Here is a 23,010-nt window from a genome sequence, read left to right as displayed (position 1 = left end):
TGTGAGTTCTTACCTTTAAGGCCTTGCGCGGCCTGGGACCCTCGTACCTTCGGGACCGCATCACCCCATATGTTCCCACTTGGCCTCTGCGATCAGCTGGTGATCCCTGGCCCCTCGATGATGCGGCTGGCCTCCACGCGGGCCAGGACTTTTACAGCACTGGCCCCGGCCTGGTGGAACACCCTTGCTCCAGCTGTCTGGGCCCTGCGGGACCTGGGTGAGTTCCGCAGGGCCTGCAAGACTGTGTTGTTCCACCGGCAGCACCTTTGGAGAAAGATCCGGCAGCTGATCGGGATGGTGCCCCCTACTGCTCTTTTTTTTTTATTGCCCCTCGTCTTTGGGGCTGTTACATCAGGGTCCCCTCATACTGAGGGGCCTACCGTCCCCCCCTCTTTTGGGGGTAGGTTTTAAATTTGAGGTTGGACACCAGTTTTTATGTATTAATTTGCTGTCGCTGGTTTTAAGTTATTTTATTGTTGACATGAGATGGAGCCTATGTATTTATATTGTATGTGTGATTTGCTCCTGCTTGTCTCTGAACTTTTGTTGTTCACCGCCCGGAGCCCTTCGGGGATCGGGCGGTATAGAAGACGAAACAATAAAATAAATAAATAAATAAATAAAGTTGATCCGCATGTGTCTTTATCAGGTTCAAGTCTGAGTGTCTCCTTTGAATTATTGGGATTGTAACCATTCAGGATAACTTTTCTTTTACTATAACACTGTACACTCAGGCTTTTACACAGGCTCAGGCTCTTCACCTCAGTACCCTCACTCACAGTCTTCACTCAGTCAGAAACCTGAACACTAAAACATAATTCTCTCTCTGGAGGTAACATGAAGCAAAAACCCAGACTAACTGGCCCCAGGAATTTTTCTTCCCTCTCTGGAAGATCTATTCCTTCCTGGTTATATATATGACCACAACGTGGGCCCCTCAATAACCCACCACCAGTTGTCTCAGTCTGTGTATATTTTGCTTCCACTGAGCTCAGACTGGTACCAGTAGAACCAGTTGTACACATTGACTTAACTACTCTCTCAGAGAAGATACGTTTAGCTCAGCTAAGGCAGATAGTTCTTTACTCAAGGATCTTCAAAATCCAGAAGCCTCTCAAACTGTTCTTCTCAGGGAGTTATCCTCCTCCCTCTCTGTGTCATCAAGTTTTTTAAACCAATCAGAGAGCAGGAGCCACATTCAATCAGATGATTTCCCTATTCCTAGCATTTATTCCTCACTCTGAAAGGTAAACAACAATGGCTTTAGACAGAGCTGCACTCTGTCCTTCAGACAGACCTAAACTCACTTTTTCTGTGCGGTCCGTCACATATGTCCTAGCGCTAGGCTTATTCTAAGACAGGCTCTTTAAACATAAAAGTTATAGTATTCTAAAAGCTTCCAATTGCATTGCAGCCTTTGTCTAGCTGCCTGCCCTTTGTCAACTGCTTTCGGCAATGCCACCCATCAAGATGGAGCCCAGATATGAAAACTCCCTTCCTCTAGATGAAATAAGCCAAATTGTTCCTTATTCTCCTAACTTCCAGAACCTCTTTCTGCCGCCCCCCCCCCCCCCCGGTAATTTCTTTTCTCCTTCTCCTTCCCAGGAAGAGATACTATCTGGCATCACAAGTCCCTGTTCCTTCTAAAGTGTCACATTCCTTCCAGGGTGTGGGATGGCCCTTTGGTTGTTCTGTGCTAGCTTGAAGCATTTATATAACCTCAGTACTGGACACTTGAGTGAGAGTGAGTGAGTGAGTGAGTGAGTGAGTGAGTGAGTGAGAGAGAGAGAGAGAGAGAGAGAGAGAGAGAGAGAGAGAGAGAGAGAGAGATATCAATGGCATAGGGATGCAGAGCAATTAACTTCTCTTCTGTTTCCTGTCCTTGTGCTGACAGAGAACCTTCTTAAAATTAATTTATGAGGTGTTGTGGCATCAAAACTCTTAACAGTGTAAGGTAGACCAAAGTGAAGAACATTTCTCCAAAAATGGCTGCTGAAAATGCAGGACTACCGATGAATAAAACCAGAGAGTAATCTAATGAAAGATGACCAGGATTTTTAAACTATACTTGAACTTTGTTTGTCTTGCAAAAACGAAGTCTAATTCAGATGTTTCCTCACTTCATATGAAGCAATTTCATGTACTGCTGGCAGAATGCTGTCCAATTACCTTGAAATGTCTACTGGAAGAAACTAATATTGTACACTCCATGCTATTCATTGGAAGGAATTTCAGCATAATTTTTACTCTTCTCTGCCACTCTACTTAGACATAAGAAGATCCCTGCTGGATCAGACCAGTGGCCTGTTTAGTCCAGCATTCGGTCTCATATAGTTCCTCTGGCTGTCCAACAACAGGGCATGGAAGCTGAGACCTTCTCCTGATGTTGCCTCCTGGCATTGATATTCAGCCTCTGAATGTGGAGATTCCCTTTAGTCACTGTAGCGAGTAGCCACTGAGAGACCTATCCTCCGTGTCTGTCTAATCCCCTTTTAGTCATGAAATATGTGATGGACGTACATGTTTGTTCAGCTGCACAGACCCAGATGAGATATATTGTGTAATTAAAACAAGCTATGGAAATCCTGGTAAAATGAGATGTCATCAGCTCTAGTGTAGCAGCAAAATAATAGCATGTCCTAACACTTTGGGGGTAAGAGACATGCCTTGCAATATGCTGCTTCAGCTTGAACAAATATCTGCTAAACATACATCAGCCAATATTACTAGAGACTGCTTAATTAAATTTACTGAGCAAACAACAGTGACAGGAGTTCTTGCGCATCAGCAAGGCTATAATTACACTGGAGGGTAAATCAATGCCACAACTTTTGATTTTTTCATGCAAAAACTGTCTTGACAGGTCCCAAGGAAAGAAGAATTTAAATATTTATGGCCCACTGAGAGCTCCTGCTTTGCTTTCCTGATAAGGGGTGATAAACTTAAATGTTTGTGTTGGTTCAAATGCATCAAGCCAACGCTGGCCAAGTGGCATTTGGTTTCTCTGTTATGGTTATCCTTCACCAAACATCAGTTTTAAATATCACCTCCAGACCCACTCTTTGCAATGCACAGTAGAAACAAGTCTGAAAAAGAGGTACTGAAGCAAAGCCACACAGGCATATTGATCACTGGCAGTTTCCTATGTAGTGGCTGGGTCTGAAGTGGTGGGATCCAAAAATTTTAGTAACAGGTTCCCATGGTGGTGGGATTCAAACTGTGGCGTAGCGCCAATGGGGCGGGGCATGACAGGGGTGGGGCATTCCAGGGGCGGGGCATTACTGGGCGGGGCTGTGGCAAGGACACAGCAGCTGCGCCAGTCCTTGGGCGGGAAATGCACGCTGACGCAGGCTGCCACGCATGCCGGTGCACCTCCTGCTAGACTGCTTCAAGTTCTGCATGCTACTGCTGAGAGGAGGGGGAATAACTAAGGCAGAAATTATGTGGCAAAATCATAAATTAGTAACCCCCTCTCGGCACACACAAATAATTAGTAACCTACTCTCGGGAACCTGTGAGAACCTGCTGGATCCCACCTCTGTGGGTCTGGAATGTACCAGTGTCCCAGCCAAACACAGATATAAGATCACTTAGGGCCAGAAGGATGAATATTGTGCTAGCACATGCATACATCAGAGTCTTGGACAAAAATTGGCTTCAGATGGGAAAGGAGAACATATCAAACAACACAGAAGTTCTTTATCAAGCAGAAATCAAACTTTAAACAATTCTGGCCAACAATGTCTGGTAATTAATTTTTAGAGCTAGCGTTGTTTCTTTCAGTCTGGCCTGGCTGTAATCTATGGCAGGCTTGCCTATTCTGTTTTTTAACTGCAGGGGGGAAAAAACCCCTGAGATCTTAAAATGACCTTAAAAATTAATGGCAATTTACCAGCGGGACGGAATATTAGCAGAAGCTTGCTAGGAAAAAAAAGTGGATGCCCGCAAAACGGTTATCCAAAGACTAATATTAAAAACAGAATTAAAATATCAGGATTAAGTTTTAGAGTGTCCAACATCTCCAAATGTAACTAGCGTTTTACACTTGTGTGTGATTTTTAACGGCTGTTGTTTTCCCCCAATCCAGTGGTGGGAGATTCAGCAGGTTCGCACCACTTTGGCAGAACCGGTTGTTAAAATGGTGCTTGTAAACAACCGGTTGTTAAATTATTTGAATCCCACCACCAGAACTGGTTGTTAAATGATCTGAATCCTACCACTGCCCCCATCCCCATCTTTTGGATATGAAAATTCGTACTGCTTCTGCACTTTACCCAGAAAGGGGGCATTAAAAGTGGCCTTGGTTTAGAGGACTTGTATTTCTTTGGTACTATCTGCAGTGCATTTTTTGTACACTTGAAGTACACTAACCATGTTTGTAGAACAGAGGCTGCATTTAAACTGTGATAGAAATCCAGTGACACTTTAAAGCCCAACAACCCATTTCAGGTGCCACTGCAGCAAACTAATATGGCAACTGCTCTGGAATTATTCTGAAAATATGGCCCGCTTTGGAAAACTTCAGTTAGTGCAAAATGCAGAGACTGGGCTATTGTTGCAAGTTGGTTCAAGGAATCATATAACCTCCGTGTTGAAAGATCTGCACTGGATATCTATCTGTTTCTGGACACAATTCAAACTATTGGTTCTTACCTGTGAGGCCCTAATATTTGGGGCCGGGCTACCTGAAGGACCATCATGGTGTAGTGGTTAAGAGCAGGATGCTTCTAATCTGGAGAACCAGGTTTGATTCCCCAGTCCTCCACCTGAGTGACAGAGGTTTATCTGGTGAACCAGATCTGTTTCCACACTCCTACATTCCTGCTGGGTGACCGTGGGCTAGGCACAGTTCTTCGGAATTCTCTCAGCCCCACCTACCTCACAAGGTGTTTGTTGTGTGTAAGCCACCTTGAGTCTCCTTACAGGAGAGAAAAGTGGGATATAAATCCAAACTCCTCCTCCTCCTCCTTCTTCCTGCTGCCCACCATATCAAGTGAGCTATCTTTCCCTGCAGACTCTGGGAACTCAGGCAGCCCCGCCAATTCACAGTTGCATTGTCCATGTGGATGCAGATGTTCAAGCCCCAAGATACAAAAGTATCTTGAAGTAGATTAAGGCTAGATCTGGCCTGGAATTCCAGAATCTTGTGCATTGCTTGTTGCCAGGTCCAGATCCCTTGGGTACGATCTGTAGTCTACTGATCTCTCCAGCCCCACAGGATGTGGATGAATATTTGCAGATCTTTGGATGTTTGAACGTAGTTCCCTGGACAAAGGGTGTGTGTGTGTGTGTGCGTGTGTGTGTGTGTGTGTGTGTGGTCTGACACCAATCTCCAATACTCAGCAGAGACCAATCAGCTTGTCGTGTAGCTGGGCAGGGCCCTCCTGGTCCACACCCAGTGGTTGACTGAGCTGAGCACTTTCCCTGAAGAGGCTGCTCTGTCAGAACCATCAGTTGAACCAGCCAAGAACTTGGCTGTAGCTGCTGCAACCAGCAGACAAAATGATCCTCAAGCAGAGGAAGAAGGTGGGGGGGGGGGGAGAAATATGAGGAGAGCACTTCCCCCCAGTTCTTAGGGATGCAGATAAGAAGATGACAGGCACATAAAGGTCAAAAGGCACACAAAAGAGTGGGGGGGGGGGGAAGGCTGCCTGGAGGCCCTGAGACTCAGCAAGCTTGGAACTTTCTGAACTTGTGCATCCTGGCAAGATGTAGGAAAAAGAATCGTGGAAGAGCTGGGTACTCCCCTGCTGGAAAACGATGCTGACAAAGGAGCACCCAGTCACTGCCAGGATGGCCTCCTCCCTCAAGCAAAAACAGTCTCCAATGCGTATGGTTAGAAAAGAAAATCCAATATTTGCAAAACACCCCATGCAGATATGCTGCGGTTGCCTCCCTCTCTCTCTTTAGGACCAACATGACAGTTTTCTACACACAGGGCCAAACCAGCACACATACTTGGCCTCGTGCAACAGCTTCTGAAGTAAACAGATACAGACCTGAGCCGTGCTTGTTTACTAGTTTCTGATACAGTTAGAGATTGGAAACTCTGTTTGTACTAAGACTTCAGAATGCTTTCTTTGCCATCAACAAGTTTTCCAAACAAGGGCTGAAATCTGAAATGAGAACAGCTGTTCGCTGGATAGTATTTCCCAAGTGAACTGCCTATCCATGAATATAGGAATAATAGTTTCTCTGCAGAGAAACTGAGTAATTGCTATCATGGACCAAGGAGGCAAAGATGGATATGAACGGTTGTAAAACTGCTTCTTCTGCTCAGCTGGCATGGGGTTTCTACCTGCATTCAGTCCTCCCGGTTAACTGATTTTCGTTCAAACAATAATTTGTCCACCAAACGACAGTTATCATAGAAGATAATCAAACCTCTATTCTGCTCTGAAATCCGTTTGACTGTGGCTTGTCTCCTCTCCTGCTACCAAGCAGACTTGCCACACAGTATTCCCTTGTGTTGCCAGGCTCCTGGCAAAGTCTGACCATGTCAACAGCTTGCTCGCTGTTGGTCAGCTGCAGTAGTGAAGGAGCAGTGTAAGCACGCAGCAAACCAAACCATTTTGATCATCTGGCGTGCTACCTAATTAACTGAGATGGCTCTTGGATTCATAGGCAGGAAACAAACCTGAAAAGAATTCTGGTTTATAGCCCTGTAACTAAATAAGGTTAGTGGGGTAGCCAACGTTTGGAAGTCACGACAGCTCACAGTTTAATCAGATTATGATTTATAAACTGTAGCTGAATAGGCTGGCTGAGCACAGCCACAGAAGTGAATTCGGTACTGTGTACTGTGATTTAGTGTAAACCTGGATGTCAACGTTTTCATGAAATGAGTGTGCTGCATATTATATAGTTCTAAAGTTTGTTGGCTAGTACCAATGACATCACTATAGCTAAATAAATAAAATAGTACAATTTTTACACTTTCTGAAGCACAGAATATGTAAAATGAGCTTTCCATAAGTCTAATAACGTTCCAACGTACTTGGCTGTTTATAGGCGGAGTTTCTGGGAATGAACATTGAGATTGCCAATAACAGGTATTTAATTTCCATGGACATTATTGATCTTATTATTTATAAAGTAAACACAATCAGCTTTATACATTTGATACAAGTACCCTAGACTTCCCAGAGGCTTTCTATACCATTATCCATGGTATCCCCCTGGATAGGATTGGCTAGGTTGGCTCTGAGTGGCATCCTTTGGAGCAGCTCCATTCTCTTGAAGGCTACGACAGGTTTCACTGACGGGTGCTGTGAAACCGCTGTGGGAGTACTGTTCCATCATGGCTCTGAACTATGGATGCTGCAGGCTTCCATACTGTCCCTTATGCTGTTTAGCGTTTACATGAAACCACGGGAGAAGTCACAAAAAAGTACTGGTTTTGTTGTCATCCATAAAATTATGACACCAAGTCCTAGGCCTTGTTTCCTTGAGAGAAAGTGGAAATGAAGGATGGGAGCAAACAGGTAGAACTGTAATCCAAACAAGATGGAGTTATTGTTGGTTGAAAGCATGACTGACCTGGAGGTAGGCATTGTGCCTTTGTTGGATGATACTGGCCTCTCCTTGAAAACCCAGGTCAGTTGTTGGGGAGAGCAGATGCTGCTCTTGGATTATGCGGTTGCCAAGAACCTGTGCCAAGAACCACCTATCATCAGTTTTGTTCTATTCACCAGGTACAGCCAGTGGTGGGATCCAAAAATTTTAACAACAGGTTCCGATGGTGGTGGGATTCAAACAGTGGCGGCACCGCATACACGCACCTCCAGTCCCTATTGGGCAGGGAGGTTGCTTTAGTAACCCCTTCTCGGCACTCAGAAAAAATTAGTAACTGGTTGGATCCCACCTCTGGTACAGCCCATCCTAGACGGGAGGGGCCTGGCTATGGTTGCTACTGCTTTAGTAATACCCAGGCTAGACCACTGGAACAAGATGCATGCAGTCTTGCCTTTGAAAAGTATTCAGAAACTGCAGTTAGTTTAAACTGCAGCTGCCAGATCACTGGTTGAAGCAAGCTGTCAGAAGTACACAAGTACTTCTTCGTTTAATTTACTCTGACTGGCAGTTAGCTGATGGGCTCTCTTCAAAGTGTGATGTCCTTAATGGCGTAGGGTCACCGTATCTTAAAGAATACTTTCCTTTGTATAGTCTTGACTGGATGCTGATGCCATCTTCAAAAGGCAAAAAGTACAAGCAGGTGATTACACGAACATGGTCTTCTCAGCAACAATGGTGTGTCTCTCGTATGCTTTCTGAAGTGACAGCTCTGTCCCCGTTTGGTATACTGCCACACGCTGTAGATGGTTGTCTCTGAGATGATCTTTAACTAGAAACTACTGCCAGTGGTGATATTTTATCACCTACTTTTTAAAGCTAGTTGTCATTCTGTATATATTGCTGTTTTTGCACTGAATGCAGGGTATTTTATGATACTGGTGATCTTACGATAAATGAATACACTGTAACTTACTCTGGAGATCTTGATTAGAAACAGAAATGTATTTCATGTATCAACTAACAAATATAATGAACATACAAGCCATGAGAATTCTTTATACAGTCCCAAGATGATTGGTTGGTGAGCATCCAAAATTAGGTAGTTTGAATGCAAACAATCACTGAGTGATCATTGCTGACATTCACTGATCCATTTTTATATTTTCAGATATTCATCAGATGCATGAGGGACAGTCAACATTCACTCAATGGGAATCTCAATGCTGGGAACATTTAAAAAGATGTGTTGCATCAAATGTCTGAAATACAGTTCGCATTTACAGTCCCAGACAAACGTTGAGAATGCCTGAAAACTCGGAATCGTACCCGTGAATGTTGTCAGTAGTCACCTAAATGCAACTGTCAGCATACACTTGCGCACGTCCAAGAAGTGGAAAAATAGATACCTATTTGGGGGCATTCACAAGATTAATTAAGGATTGTCCATATCCACATATGAATGCCAACATTTGCTACTTTTGAGAAATACTGTGATATACAGAGATTGATTTTCATCTTGGGGACTATAGAACTAAACGAGAGTATCTTGCTCATAATAACCATCACATTCCATCGCTCTTGTTTTTAAATAGAACCAGTAAAATCTAGCCTGTTGATGATGAGTACAGAATCACCCAGTTGCCATGTATAGTGTGGAATCTGACCCTTAACTAAGAAAAATTCTTCACCTCTGAGAGGTACTGTCAAAAGCAAAACAAACAGGTCTAGCTATGGTTAATGACTGCATGAAGACATCAGGGTGTCTCTGCTGAAGAGAATCATCAGGATGGTCCTGGTATAGAAAACATTGTGCATGAAGCTTATAAAACTGGAAAATCAAGTAATGATAAAATGCAGAGGTTTAACACACAAATAAGGGGTTTTCTTGGTACCTGCAAGATCTTCCTTTGAAGATACCAATCGTGGAGAGCTGTTTCCTGGTTCAATTCGTAAGGACAATCTGGAAAACAGAAATTGTGACATATCAGCAGTTAAACAGCTTAAATGAAGGCAGTGGGATCAGCTTGTTAAACATAGAATGTTATCAGCTGAAAGCAGAACATCTAGCTTACCCTGGATATTTACTCTTATCAACAGAACAGATGCATGCTGGCAATATTGAACTTTTGCCATATGAAGTTCAGCCGATTTTTTACAAGAGTATGCAGACCATTACTGGGGAGATATTTGATAGAATTTAGAAGCCATTATATTCCAATTTAGGCATGAATGGAAAACAATCCTTCTTGTGGGTCTGGCAGTTTGTCTATAGTGTTATGATGGTGGTCTCCTCAAACTTGGTCTTTTAAAGGATATTTGGCCCTAGACTGCCAAGAAGAAGAGTTTGGATTTATACACCACCTTTCTCTCCTGTAAGGAGTCTCAAATGCCTTCCTTTCCTCTCCCCACAACAGACACCTTGTGAGGTAGGTGGGGCTGAGAGAGTTCTAAAGGACTGTGACCAGCCCAAGATCATCACAAGTTACTCCAGACTTTCTGGTTCTGGCTCCATTGCTGACCCAGCTATCTGTGACCTAGGAGATGAACCCTCTTTTTTCACATACCATGATATATACCATGCTGGCTCTCAGACAGAGGCAAAAGGGGTGTGTCCAGAGGTGGGATCCAGCAGATTCTCACAGGTTCCCGAGAGTAGGGTACTAATTATTTGTGTGTGCCGAGAGGGGGTTACTAATTGGTGATTTTGCCACGTGATTTTTGCCTTAGTTACGCCCCTCCTCTCAGCAGTAGCATGCAGAACTTGAAGCAGTCTAGCAGGAGGTACACCGGTGTGCGTGGCAGCCTGCGCCTGCGTGCATTCGTTTCCCATCCAAGGACCAGCGCAGCGGCTGTCTCCTTGCCACAGCCCTGCCCAGGAATGCCCCGCCCCCGGAATGCCCGGCCACACCCCCATCGTGCCCTGCCCAGCCCCATTGGCGCTACACCACAGTTTGAATCCCACCACCATGGGAACCTGTTACTAAAATGTTTGGATCCCACCACTGAATGTGTCTTAGAAGAATCCCCTGGCACTCCAGACTCCTCTTATTTCTCAATGAGAACCTCGGTAAAGCTAATTGCTCTTAAGGAAATGCAGCAACTGAACATGGCTGATAGGAATGTATTGCTTGAATGGTTCCACCCATAGAAGAAAGTGGTAGTGCTTGAATGGTTCCACCCATAGAAGAAAGGGATAGGAGAAAACAGACTTTCTTCTTTTCCAAGTCCTTCAAATCTTTTAAAATTTAGCTATCAGATGGAATGTAGATCTCAACTAATCTTTGCAGCAAGTTCTGAAGAATTTTGGACACCCACCCCTGTGGAAGTGTGCAGTGGAGCAACAACCAATGAGCAAGCAGCCAGGGCAGATGGAAAACAGCTCCTTGCTCATTTTGTGGTAGCATTACTGACACACTATGTTACAGCTGCTCCCTGGCTCCATGTTGCTGCTACCCATCCTGATACTTTATGATGAAGTTGGTTGTTAATTGAAATGAATTTTTTTAAATGAACTCTGGAGAAAGCTGAATCGGCATGTCTTGGTTACTTATGTGCATATATGAAAATGGAGCTTATCTGCACAGGTGTGAGGTCCACGTGTGGTTTACTGACCACAGAAAGGAACGGAAATGTATAGTCAGAGAGTCTGTGGCATGTGAATTCCTCACACAAGTCTCTATCCAATTGGATTAAAATGCCTGTTTATGGTCCTCCAGAAGTGGGCTGCAAATTGGCACTCTCTACTGAAAATTATTTTAACCATGGCGAGGCCAGTTGGGGCCCTACGCAGGCAAGGAAAGATGGGAAGAGAAATACGAATGCGTTATAACAAACATGGGTTCCAAAGTCAAAGCAGGGAGTGGTACATCATCGAAACATTGTAGACCCCTCCAAAATGAACTATGCCCACTTCCACTAGGCATAGGAGTCAAACTCATGGCCCTCCAGATGTTACGGACTACAGTTCCCATGCTGGCAGGGTATGATGGGAACTGTAGTCCATAACATCTGGAGGGCTGCGAGTTTGACACCTGTGAACTAGGTGTGACGATGTATTAAAATGATTGCCCTCCCCGCATGGAAGAAGTAAGCCATTCTAATAGCATGAAACTCAGAAATATACACAGTCCTGCTTGCCAGCTCCTTGGCTACATTCTGCTTCTCAGTTGCAATATTCTTGGTGCGTAGTTAACAAATTCCACAAAGCAGCAGAATGCAAGTCTGTCCCAAGTCTCTAGGCTCACCTTTTATTCTGCAACAAAAAGGGCATCACATTCACAGACAAGCATATTCCTACTCTACTGGGACAAAGAAGTTCACTCAAAATACAGAACTTTCTCCAGTTCAGTAAGAACCCTAAAGCAAAATCTGGCTTATTCAAGCGTGCAGACAAACTGGATAATGTCCCACAAGAAAATCTGAAAAGGATGTTTACATCTTTAACTTATAATTCAAGAACACTGCTACTGAGCTGCATGAAATTTGGATCCCCCCCCCCTAAATTCCTAGCGTGATTTGTCAAATGTTTCTTTTGAAGGGGGTCTTTATACAGAATGAAGCACTTTAAAAAGTAGATTTTCCTTATCACACAGACAGGCTCACACTCAACGTTTAAAACAATCACTACAATAGATACTATTCCAGCATTAATCATGCTTTAATAATGTCCCTTCAGTTAACATTTGCAAACAATTTTATTGACTAGTTCTTCCCTTCTTAATAGCTCACACGCAGGGCCCAAATCTGATCTTGCTATGTCTGGTACAAATTTGTAAACACCCCCCCCCCCCAAGTCTCTTGACTAATGAATGAAAGATGCCTATTTTATTTCTGAAATTACACACAAACTATATTAGAATAACTTTGCAGCCCCCATCAGGGCCTCCTGGACCCCAGAAAAGTCCCCTTCTAAGCAGTCATAACCCTCCTCTTGCTGAGGTATGGGGAGGTATGGGGAGCAAAAACTGGCATACGAGCAAGACACTACTCCCCTCAAAATGGATGCCTCTCAAGAGAGTTTTGGGATCCATCCTGTGTGTCAATAAATTGGCCACCAAATTATTCCTCTCTCAAGGGTGTGCCTGGACAATGGGGCTAGCTAATCCCCACTGTGTCACCCTAAGGCAGTGGTGGCGAACCTTTGGCACTCCAGATGTTATGGACTACAATTCCCATCAGCCCCTGCCAATTGGCCATGCTGGCAGGGGGCTGATGGGAATTGTAGTCCATAACATCTGGCGTGCCAAAGGTTCGCCACCACGGCTCTAAGGTGATTTAATCAGCACTCTGAGAAGACCACTACTTACCCTATTTGCACCCATTCCAGCAATCATTCACTATTCAAGGAGATAGCCCAGACATTCTCTTGAGTTCTGATGACTCATCAAGCCTCTCCTTCCCCTTTGTAGGATCCCCGAAAAAAGCAATCAATTCTTTGTCTCCGGTTTTCTTGCTAGATTACCTCACATCACCTCAGGATCCATTTGGAGGTATACATTTTGGTCCTTTGGCCATTCATAGTGTGGACATATGTTCGATCCGTCCACCTACTCCCACTCTGTATGGGTCTCCTCTTCCTTTTGCTCCCTTCCAGACTGGTAACAACCTCCCTTTTTTTGAAACCCTATCCAAATTCTTCCCTTTTTTTCTTAAGCCCTTGTATGTTCTCTGTGTGTATGTTCTTTGCTTGGAATACATTTCTTGTTTTTATTTTTATGTTCTTTAATAAAACCCAATTCAATTATACAACCACCTGCTCATGTAAGAGTTCTCATGAGAGACAATCCTGGTGTACACAGGCTATCCATCTCAGGTATCCTGTCTCACTCTGTCTCCTCAACTTAATCGGAAACTGCCTATTTAGGATAACACCCTCCCCTTTGTTTGGGCTCTGGTCACATTCTATCTTTTTGCTGCAAAATAAGTTGTAATTATCCCATAACTTGCATCATGTTCTGTATGAGAGTTGAAGTGGAATCAAAGACTGAACACTTGTAGCAAATTTCTTGTCACCAGGCAAGGCTTGTGTAGATATTAGGGGCCAACTTCTCTGAGAAGTTGTCCCGCACGTCACAATGAAAGCAGTTTAAGAAAGCACCATAGTGCAGTATTCATGAATACCACAGGGATTGAACAAAACAACTGCGTAAAAATGCATGGTGGGAGATCTACATTATGGGCCTGCATGGTAGAATAGTTAGAGTATTGGACTAGGGGCAAGGAAATCCTGATTCAAGTCCCTGTTTGCCATGAAACTTCCTGGATGACCTCAGGCCAGTAATTCTCTCAGCCTAATCCACCACAAAGGGTTGTTGTGACGATAATATGGGGGGGGGGGAGAACCATGTGTAACTTGCTCTGCCTCGTACTCCTAGTATTTGCCTCCTGGGGTAAGGATACAGGCTGCAGCCCCCTTTTTCCAGGGGATTCGCTGCTGGATGGCTCCCCCAGGGAAAACAGGTGCTATATATTCCACAAGGGTTCCCATAAAGCCTAGCAAGCCAGGTGTAACAGAGGAGGTTGCAGGAAGCCTGAGTGGCTGGGAAGATTGGTCCTGTAAAAGAAACATATATGGAGTCAGTCGGGGTTGTGTGGGTGGACAAGAAGGAGAACAAGACTGGAAAGGTGTGACAGAAAGATATCTGTGTTTGGGAGCTCTTCCATGTCAGACAAGGGGGGTTGTGAAGCTGAGATCTGACTCAAGAGCCCAAAATAGCAAAAGTTGTCCTCAAAAGCCCCCACACAGCAAAGCTGGCAATGGGACAAGCAAGAGTGGGATGTGGCAAAATAAAGACTCTTATTCTTCCACAGGCTGCCCTGCAGTGGCAGAGAGTGCCTAAACAAATGGGCATGGGCCAGAGCGCTGAGACAATCGTATCAGCCACTGAAGCTCTAATATAAGGAGATGTGCTAAGCATGGTGGTTTTCACTCTTACATGGGCCGTTTCCACACGGCCATGCTCAGGGGTGCGTCGGCGTATATGACGCCGACGCACCCCCCCTGGGACCGTTCGCACAAACGGTCCCGGTAGGGGCTGGGAAGACGGCGCATCATTGCGACGTCACCCGAACGCCTTACATTCCCTCTGACCTTCCGGCGAGTCGCCCAGGCCAGGGGACACGCCCCCCTGCCCTGCATGACAACTCTGGAGTCGCAGGGTAGGGGGACATGTCCTCAGGCCTGGACGACACACCGGAAGGTCGGAGGGAAGGCGTTTGGGAAAGGGGGGGATGGCACCTTCTAGCCGTTGTTTCCGGAAAACCTCGCTCGGGGAGTGAGGTTGGGAAACAGCGGCTTTGCGCCGGTGGGGGGGGAGCGAGGTCGGCGCTGCTACAGCTCCCTAGGGACAGTGTTTTTGCCATCACTAGGGCGCTGTTTTTGGCCCGTGTGGAAAGGGCCATTGATTCCACAATGGGATCACAGCCACCCTGAACTCCTTCGAGGAAAGGAAGAATAAAAATCCACCCGACACACGCACATGCAAACCCAGTCTGTGACCATCATGGGTAAACGAGGACACAGCAAATCAGTTTCCCAGTTTCATACAAAACTGTAAAAATTTCAACATCAACACTTTCAGCAGAATTCTCAGGTTTTAAAATGCATAGACTTTTGCTAGTATATGACCCTCGTAAATAAACTGCTCTCCTTCATGCCTACTGTTTGATTCTCCATTGATTAGATTTCAGCATCTAGAAAAATGACATTTGTCCTGAGAAAAATGTGTACTCCTCAGTTATAGTAAATGCAGCATGTTGCATGCAATGTGGTTAACAGGGGTTTGGAGACGAGTCATTCCTAAGAAGATATGCAAAACCTTCTTTTAACTACATGCAAATCATCCAGGGATCCTTCCAAATGTGCACAAATAATTCAGCAGCATTCAGAGCATCCTGTCCCAGTGATCGTCAATTCATTGCTACAAAGATCTCTGCATAACCTATTTGGCTTTGAAGACTGCCCTTTTCCATATGATACAAGATTCTTATTTATCTAGAAGATGGCTGTTGTCATTATAGAAAGATTTTACAGGATTATTTTCAGACCTACAGTTGGCTGGTTCTTGGCAGATCGTGGAAATTTGTACAGAATCAGCAACGGATCTTATTTTATCAGTAACGGATCAGTAACTATCTATGCACTTCTACAATAACTAGCATTTTGGCTATCAGGTCAGTCTTGGCAGTTTAGGGCTTTGCCAACTGTTCATGTATTTTGATTCTGCCCCCAAATTTAGCCTCTTTTTTAGTGTATGCGCATGTACGTGTGTGTGTGCAGAGGGAGGGGAATACTTTCTTAAAAGGCAATTAATAAGAACATCCATCTTGTTTTAAGGGTGCCCGATTCATCTATCTGTAGCTGGTTTGATGCCATTTTCTTGCTGGCTGGAGTTGCTGCTTGTTTACTGTGATCAGTTCCAAATGTGACATTGCCATAATGTTACATCACCAATCAGATCTAAGCACGCGTGAACAGAACTGGGAGGCGTGGGTGAGTAGAGTGTTAAGAGGGATTAAGCCAATTTGGGACCAGATAAACAATTAAGCAAATAAAAACGGCCCTTCCCTTTTGGTTCAGCCCTTGCATAAGACACTGATGAAATAGTCTCTAGCCCACCATGGTTCATGTTCCAATAAATCTTAGCCTAAAGAGTGTCTCAGAACTTCTTTTTGTTATCCCCTGATAGTTAATAAAATACCAAGGCAACAGCCATATTCTGATAAAAATTGTGTTGAAGTGTCAGGAAAGTATATCATTTCTTCCAGATGTTTTCCTATCATCCACTGTGGTCTATTTTCCATTGTCTCAATGGGCCCTTCCCTTTAAGTCAGCCCAATTTCTTGCATGGTAGTGGTAGGAAACAACATTTTGTTTTGTTCCCATAGAGCAAATATTCTCACAGAGCCATCCCAGGTCAACTATGCTGAGGCATAGTAGGTTTTGTTTATCATCAACTGAGTTGAAGATTTCTGACCCACAAGACTGGTGGGAAACAGCTTGGGGGAACGGGATGGACAACCCCTAGGCATGCTGAGCTTCAGAATCTTCTCTGTGGCAAGTCTGTGCATGAGCAGTATCCATGTGGGACTGCAGAGGTACCACAACAATGAATTAGCATGACTGCACTGCCTTCTATATTTCAGGGAGTCATTCCAGGCAAGGCAAGAGTAGCATGCTGAAGACTGAAGCTTATCAGGCTGCTTCCTAGATCACTTGGCCTTCTAGGATTTTGTTTATTTATCTTTACTTGAATAAACCCCACCCTATTCTATAAGCCCAGTGGCGTAGCGCCAAGGGGACGGGCGGGGGGGGGTGCGCGATGCACCGGGCACGTGCTGGTGCAGGGGCATTCTGGGGGCATTCCGGGGCATGGCAGGGATGATGGCAGGGGCACGGGGTGCACGTGTGCCCCGGGCGCAGTTCCCCCTCACTCTGGCTCTGTATAGGCCCAATGTAGGCCCACTATTTAAAACGTCTCTTCCCTTCCTTCAACTGAGAATAGGGATGAAATGACAACCTCTGCATCCAGATCCTTCAGCTTCCTTCCCAGAGCCTCAAAATCCCTTCTGACATCCCGAAAGCTGTGTCTTGCAGTGTTATTTGTCCCCATGTGGATCAAAAGGAAGGGATAACAGTCATTGGGTTTGACAAGTCTTGTCAGCCTCTCTGTAACATCACTGTTACAGAGACAGCACGCCTCTTGGGACAGGGAGACAGCACATGTCTTGAGACATCTTGTCAGGCCTACAAATCACTGCTTCTGTTCCCCTCAGCAGGAAGTGCCCTACCACCACTGCATATCTCCCCTGGGGTTTTGCAAGAGCCATTCCATGGGCTGAACCTCACGTTATTTGAGGGCTGACTCTGTTGTTCCTGTGCCTGTTCCTTATCCTCACTGCTCATTATCCTTACCATATTATGATTGGTGACTTCAGTGAATGATTAACTCTTCCTCTGTATCCCCTTGCTTGGGTGAATACAAAACACATTTACTCAGACATAGGAATTTATGTATGTGATCATCAATGCTTATGAGGTTTCCTAGTTGTCCTCTTTAGAACACACCTTGAATGCAGAACATTCTCCCCCTTTCTGTAAGATTTGAAGCACTTGGATTACATCTCTTTAAAGAGTTTGGATCTCTTGCCTGAACGTCAAATCTTACCTAAAATTGCCTCCTAAATCCATACAGACCCACATCATGGTTCAAACCCTGCAGCCCTGTTTCAACAGAGTTGAACTCACCTCAACATTATACTTAGAATCACTGTTCAAGTTCTGATAACATGAGAGCTTATATTAGTCTTATTCCATCTTGTTTTCTATAGGCTAAGTCTGGTCTCTACTGCTTCTGGGTTGGGTATCTCCCAGTTGTCCCTGATACTTGGGTAATTCCACTGTGGACAACTCCTATTCATTTCATTTATTTGATGTATACCCCGTCCTCCCCCGTGGAGCTCAGGGCAGCAAGCAACAAGTAAATAATATCAAAACACTAATCAAAACCAACAGCAAATATCAAACCAACAAATATCAAAACAGCAAAACAGCAGCATCAATACACATAAATCCCAAATATCAAATATCAAAAATCAAGAACATCAGTGATCCTGACAGAACCGCATAACAACATTTCATAACATAATAGCAGAATCACATCATAACACAACAGCACGACAACATACCATAGCATCTTAAACATAATAATATAGCATAATAATATAATATCATAGACAACTACCCTTCCCAACCGATCCCCACTATAAATGAATGCTGTCAAGTATCGTTCAGGGAGGACTTCTGTAACTGGCTCTGCTTTTAAAAAAGCAAGGAAGGTATGCAGAGAAAGCATTCAGTGTTTGATTTGGCATTGCTCTGGCTTGAACTTTCAGAGCTGAGGAAGTAGAATTCAGTTCCCAGACTGCTGCCCCAGTGAGGAAGCATGGCACGCTACCCTTTGGCACACAATCAGTCGGTCCATCATTTGTGCTTAGCTCAACACATAAAATTTGCTAAGGAGTTGGCTGAGACATAGTCCTAATCATTTGCAGCAACAAGAGTAAAAAAAAAATCCTTACAGACACAATCCAGGTGTCAAGATTGTGTTCCTTGATCCGCTTCTCCCTAAGCCCATTTGTTTTGATTTATTATTTAGGAGTTTTTACTACCGGCATTTTAAAACAAATAAGAGTACTGACAGCTTCATGGAACAACTCTATCCAATTACCAGGTGAATTTCTATCTTAGCCAATACCACTATGTGAATAAACACCTTACCTTTATCAAAACATCGTTAATTTCTGCCAAATGTTATTTATGCAAAGGCTATCAACAATATAACAATAAACAAATATAAACAAAGCAACCTAGATGGAAAATACACTCTCAGTTTTTAACTGCTGCATCAGATTGCAACATATCTAAACATCTCTGACCTCCCCCAACAGCTCCAGTGTACATTTCATTTAAAATCCTGTATTTACTTTGGCATACCCCCAATAAGGTTGGGTTTTAATTATAATTGTGGGTGACTTATGGATTATGGAGGGATTTTAATCTATATTTGTGACTGTGAGCATGGAGGTGGCAGCCACTCTGGATTAGTTAACATTGAGTACCAGTGTGTTATCTTGTATTCAATATACATCCTCCGTCCATTGCATCCCTTTCCCCAAACACAACTGCAAGCCGTCGTAAAGACTGTACAAAGGATGTAGGATAAGATATTTATATCTTCATTTTGGAGAGCATCTGGAGACATTTTATCAGCATCTGGAATGAACCCACACACTGAAATGGCAATGTCCTGCTGAAATATTGAAGGAAATGTCTCAAATTGGTCATTTCTTAAACAAGCAACAATGTAGGTGAACGTCTTATTTTCCAGGCTGTTTGTGCATGTGTTTGATGCATGCCCACATGAACAAAAACTGTCTGATTGGGAAAAAGAAAGGAAGGGGCTACGAAAGAAAGGGACACAAACTTTGTTTTCCCTTTTGGTGTCATAATGAATTCTAGAGTGAATAAACCTTTCCTCTTCCTCCTCCTCCTCCTCCTAAGATTGCATGACCAAATATACAGAGCATAAAACCAATACATCACAACATGTGAGTAAACGCTACACCAGGAGAACATTTTCAGTTGTGGACAACAGACCCTCTGTCCAGCATGGTAAGACAGACATGGGCAGCTGATTGCCACATCCCTGTTCTACCTTCCCTCTCAATCAGCGTTACGCTGAGAAGCAAACATGTCGCACTCCAATTCCTGAAACTACTTTGAAAAAACAAAACAAAAACAGCAACAACACGCCATCCACCAAATCACAGTCTTTCACTCCCGTGCTTATTCTAAAATTAAATTCTACAACCTCCGAAAGCACAGACAATAACGGGGAACAGGAGATTAATGAGAAGCTGGTATGGAGAAAAATCTCTAATTGCTTTTTGTCACATGCTATTGGCAATTCTTTGCTGTCTTGCATCTGTGATCAATTAAGCAAACTGAAAGGCAATGGTTCCAAATGGCTTCTGGCTTGAAGTGCTACACGTGGTTTCTGAGACCGTGACTAATGGATCTCTAAATATAACCAAGTGTAAATTTGTTACTTTGAGGAGAGCGTTTTCAGTCATGGACAACAATTACAGCTAAAGATGAAAGCTGGCTGGTCAGTTGGCCAAGGCTTTTTGCTCCAAGCACAATTAACTCACAGCTGCTTCCTGTTTTTATTTCTTATAAATGCAGATGAGGAATTTTCCTTGCTCCCATGCAACCTCCTCCTCCCCCTCCATCCAAATATAGCAGAGTTTCACATCTGCAACCCAAAGGTGACTGTCTACTCATCTGTAAAGCAGAGGGGCAGTGATCATTTGCATCACCGTAGGAACGCTGTGAACGCAACACCCACTGTCCTGTTGTGACTGTGCGGAGGGGGGTAGATTTCTCCCCCCATTTCCAGATTGAAGGCTCAAATGTCCAAGAAGAAAGTTTCCACACAAATGAGCCCTGACAGCTTTCTTACTCAAGAGCAAGAGGGCTCGCTTCCATTTGGGCAAAGCACTCTAAGCCTCTCAATAGAAACAGGAGTATAGATTTATTTATTTATTTTATTTATTTTATTGGACTTATATACCGCCCCATCCCCGAAGATCCTGTTGCCCCATTGACAGTTCCTACTGAAAATAAGAACAGATCTTTTCCACACTGGAAAAAGAACTGCAGGTAGCCAAGGGTGCTGCCTGCTCCAGCTTCAACAGTATGCTCCATTCTCCAGCTAGGATAAGCTCAAAATCACTCTGTGGGAAAGCTGAAATAGATGTGTAGGGGGAGGAATGCAGTCGGGAAGGAGACAGCTCTGCAAGCCTTGCCAATTTGATGTAGTCAATTAGGGGCATGGAGACTTGGTTGCACTTGAAACCTGGAGAGAGGAGGAATCCAGTTGGGAGTCTGAACACTGAAGAAATGGAAAGAAACGCGTGTTCCAAGGTCAGCAGGATTTCAAGAGCTGTATTGCTTACATAGGCAGTCACTGGTGATTTGTTCTGCAGCTGTTCAGGGGACAGTCGAGGAGGAAACAGAGAAACTGAAGCTTTCCAGGCAGGGTCTGTGAGCTACATGTGGCGTATGAGTAGGGAACTGTGTACAGGAGTGAAAAGCAGGCAGGGAACACCACTTTAACAAGTGATAAAACCACAAAACTCCTCCAAGAGTATCTTAGAAATATATATTACGAAGGCTTGTTTTGCAGGCAAAATGAGGCCCTATCTGTACAAATCGGCCCTCATAATCATCTGCCAGACACAATGCGGTCCACTGAAATTAGTCTGTACGTGTTCCACTCAGCTTAAAGAACAGGGTCCATGAGGACCTTGGCTTCTGTCCATGCTACTAGCTATACTTTTGTATCTAGGAAGGCACACACCAAAAGAGCAAACTGCGGAGAAACAGAAAGGAAGAAGTAAAATATACATGCGATTTGGCAGAGGTATTACTATTTTCTGCAAATATGGGATAGAAGGACCCAGGGACGGAGCAAAGGTGAAGTGCGCCCAGTGCGCGCGCACCCAGTGCCCCTCCGAACGCCTCCGAACGCCCCCGGTATGCCCCGTCCCACCCCTGGAACGCCCCATCCTGCCTCTGCAGGGGCACGTGCCCGGTGCGTCGCGCCCCTCCCCGCCCCCTTGGCGCTATGCCTCTGGAAGGACCTATGAGGCAAGAACACTAGCAAGAGATGATTAGTGTGTACAAGAGGAGAGGAGAGTCAGATGGAAGAGACGGACCCAGAGAAAGCTTCCAGTTTATTTTTTGTAATGGATTACTTTTATATAAGGCCGAGTCTTACTTTCTGCCAAAGATAAGAAGCAGATCCTCCAGAATCTAAGACAAACAAATGTCTCCATACAGTGGCCAAGAGAAAGGAAAGGTGTGTGAGGCATGAGATATTTTCCCCTATAAGGGCTGAGTGTGCTTTCTGCCTCTACAAGGTCAGCACATCCAATTGGCACAGTGCCAGAAATGAAGAGAAAACCAAATACTTTGAGGAGTGAGTTGCTTAAGAGCGAGAATTTTCGGCTGAATATTTGAAGAAATTCATACCTCCTGAATCAGTACAGACATAGAAGGAAAGCTAGTATAGGCCAGAATCTGGAAAACTCTGCACTGCTGAGACAACAAACACGGTCCCTTCAGATGTCTGTATTCTACAAAAGAAATTTCTAGGAATGTATTGTCAAAGGCTTTCATGGCCGGATTCATCTGGTTGTGGGGGGTTTTCCGGGCTGTGTGGCCGTGGTCTGGTAGATCTTGTTCCAAACATTTCGCCTGCATCTGTGGCTAACATCTTCAGAGGTGTATCACAGAGGGAAGTCTGTTACACACTAGGAATTTCTAGGAAATTCAACAGCACTCTGGGCAACTGAACTGACAAATTCTGTTCTGGTTTTGATATCCCTTTGTTCTTCCGTTTGATTCCTGCTATAGTCTTCTTAGGCTCCTATGGTTTGACATATTTGCAGGAAAATTAGCGCATTTATTCAGAAAATGGACATTCACATCAAAAGAAACAGCACTGTAAATACTGCTCACTACTGCTAGTCATGCCTCTTTTGAGAATAAACTATAAACTAAAAATTACTCATGTTCTGTAGGATTTCCAAGTATTATGTCATGGCATTAAATATTTAGAGAAACCCTTTGTTTTGTTCCTTTCCACACAGAATACTAACGCTAATGAAAAACTACTGTATATATAATCTTAACGTCATTGCACTGCATGTGAAATGCTGTCCATGAATTAGACAACCTGGTTAAGTCTCTGGCACACAGCCTAGGATAGACAGAGACACACACACACACACACAAACACGGTACAATTATTAACTTTTTACTACTGCTAAACAGAATGCTCCCTATGCCTTTAAACAACCAAAAGAAATTTTTAAAAAGCTCAACAAAAGGGTCATTTCTGTATTCTCTCTCATGTGAACGCCTTTAAT

The 23,010-nt window shown here is 44.1% G+C and overlaps 1 protein-coding gene across 5 annotated transcripts in view; it reads right to left on the bottom strand.

The window, feature by feature from the left end:
- The window catches only part of RALGPS1 (Ral GEF with PH domain and SH3 binding motif 1), a 240,760-nt gene that overhangs the window by 49,479 nt on the left and 168,271 nt on the right, over positions 1-23,010 (bottom strand). For all 5 annotated transcript variants that reach the window (XM_048513563.1, XM_048513565.1, XM_048513566.1 and 2 more), the window contains exon 12: positions 9,408-9,475. In XM_048513563.1, the coding sequence (XP_048369520.1) occupies positions 9,408-9,475 (68 nt within the window). The remainder of the gene's footprint in view (positions 1-9,407; positions 9,476-23,010) is intronic.

The sequence above is a fragment of the Sphaerodactylus townsendi genome, linkage group LG12 (assembly GCF_021028975.2).
Source record: "Sphaerodactylus townsendi isolate TG3544 linkage group LG12, MPM_Stown_v2.3, whole genome shotgun sequence".
NCBI classification, from domain to species: domain Eukaryota; kingdom Metazoa; phylum Chordata; class Lepidosauria; order Squamata; family Sphaerodactylidae; genus Sphaerodactylus; species Sphaerodactylus townsendi.
Note: the sequence above shows the minus strand (reverse complement) of the source record. Positions and strands in the feature narration are given on the sequence as shown.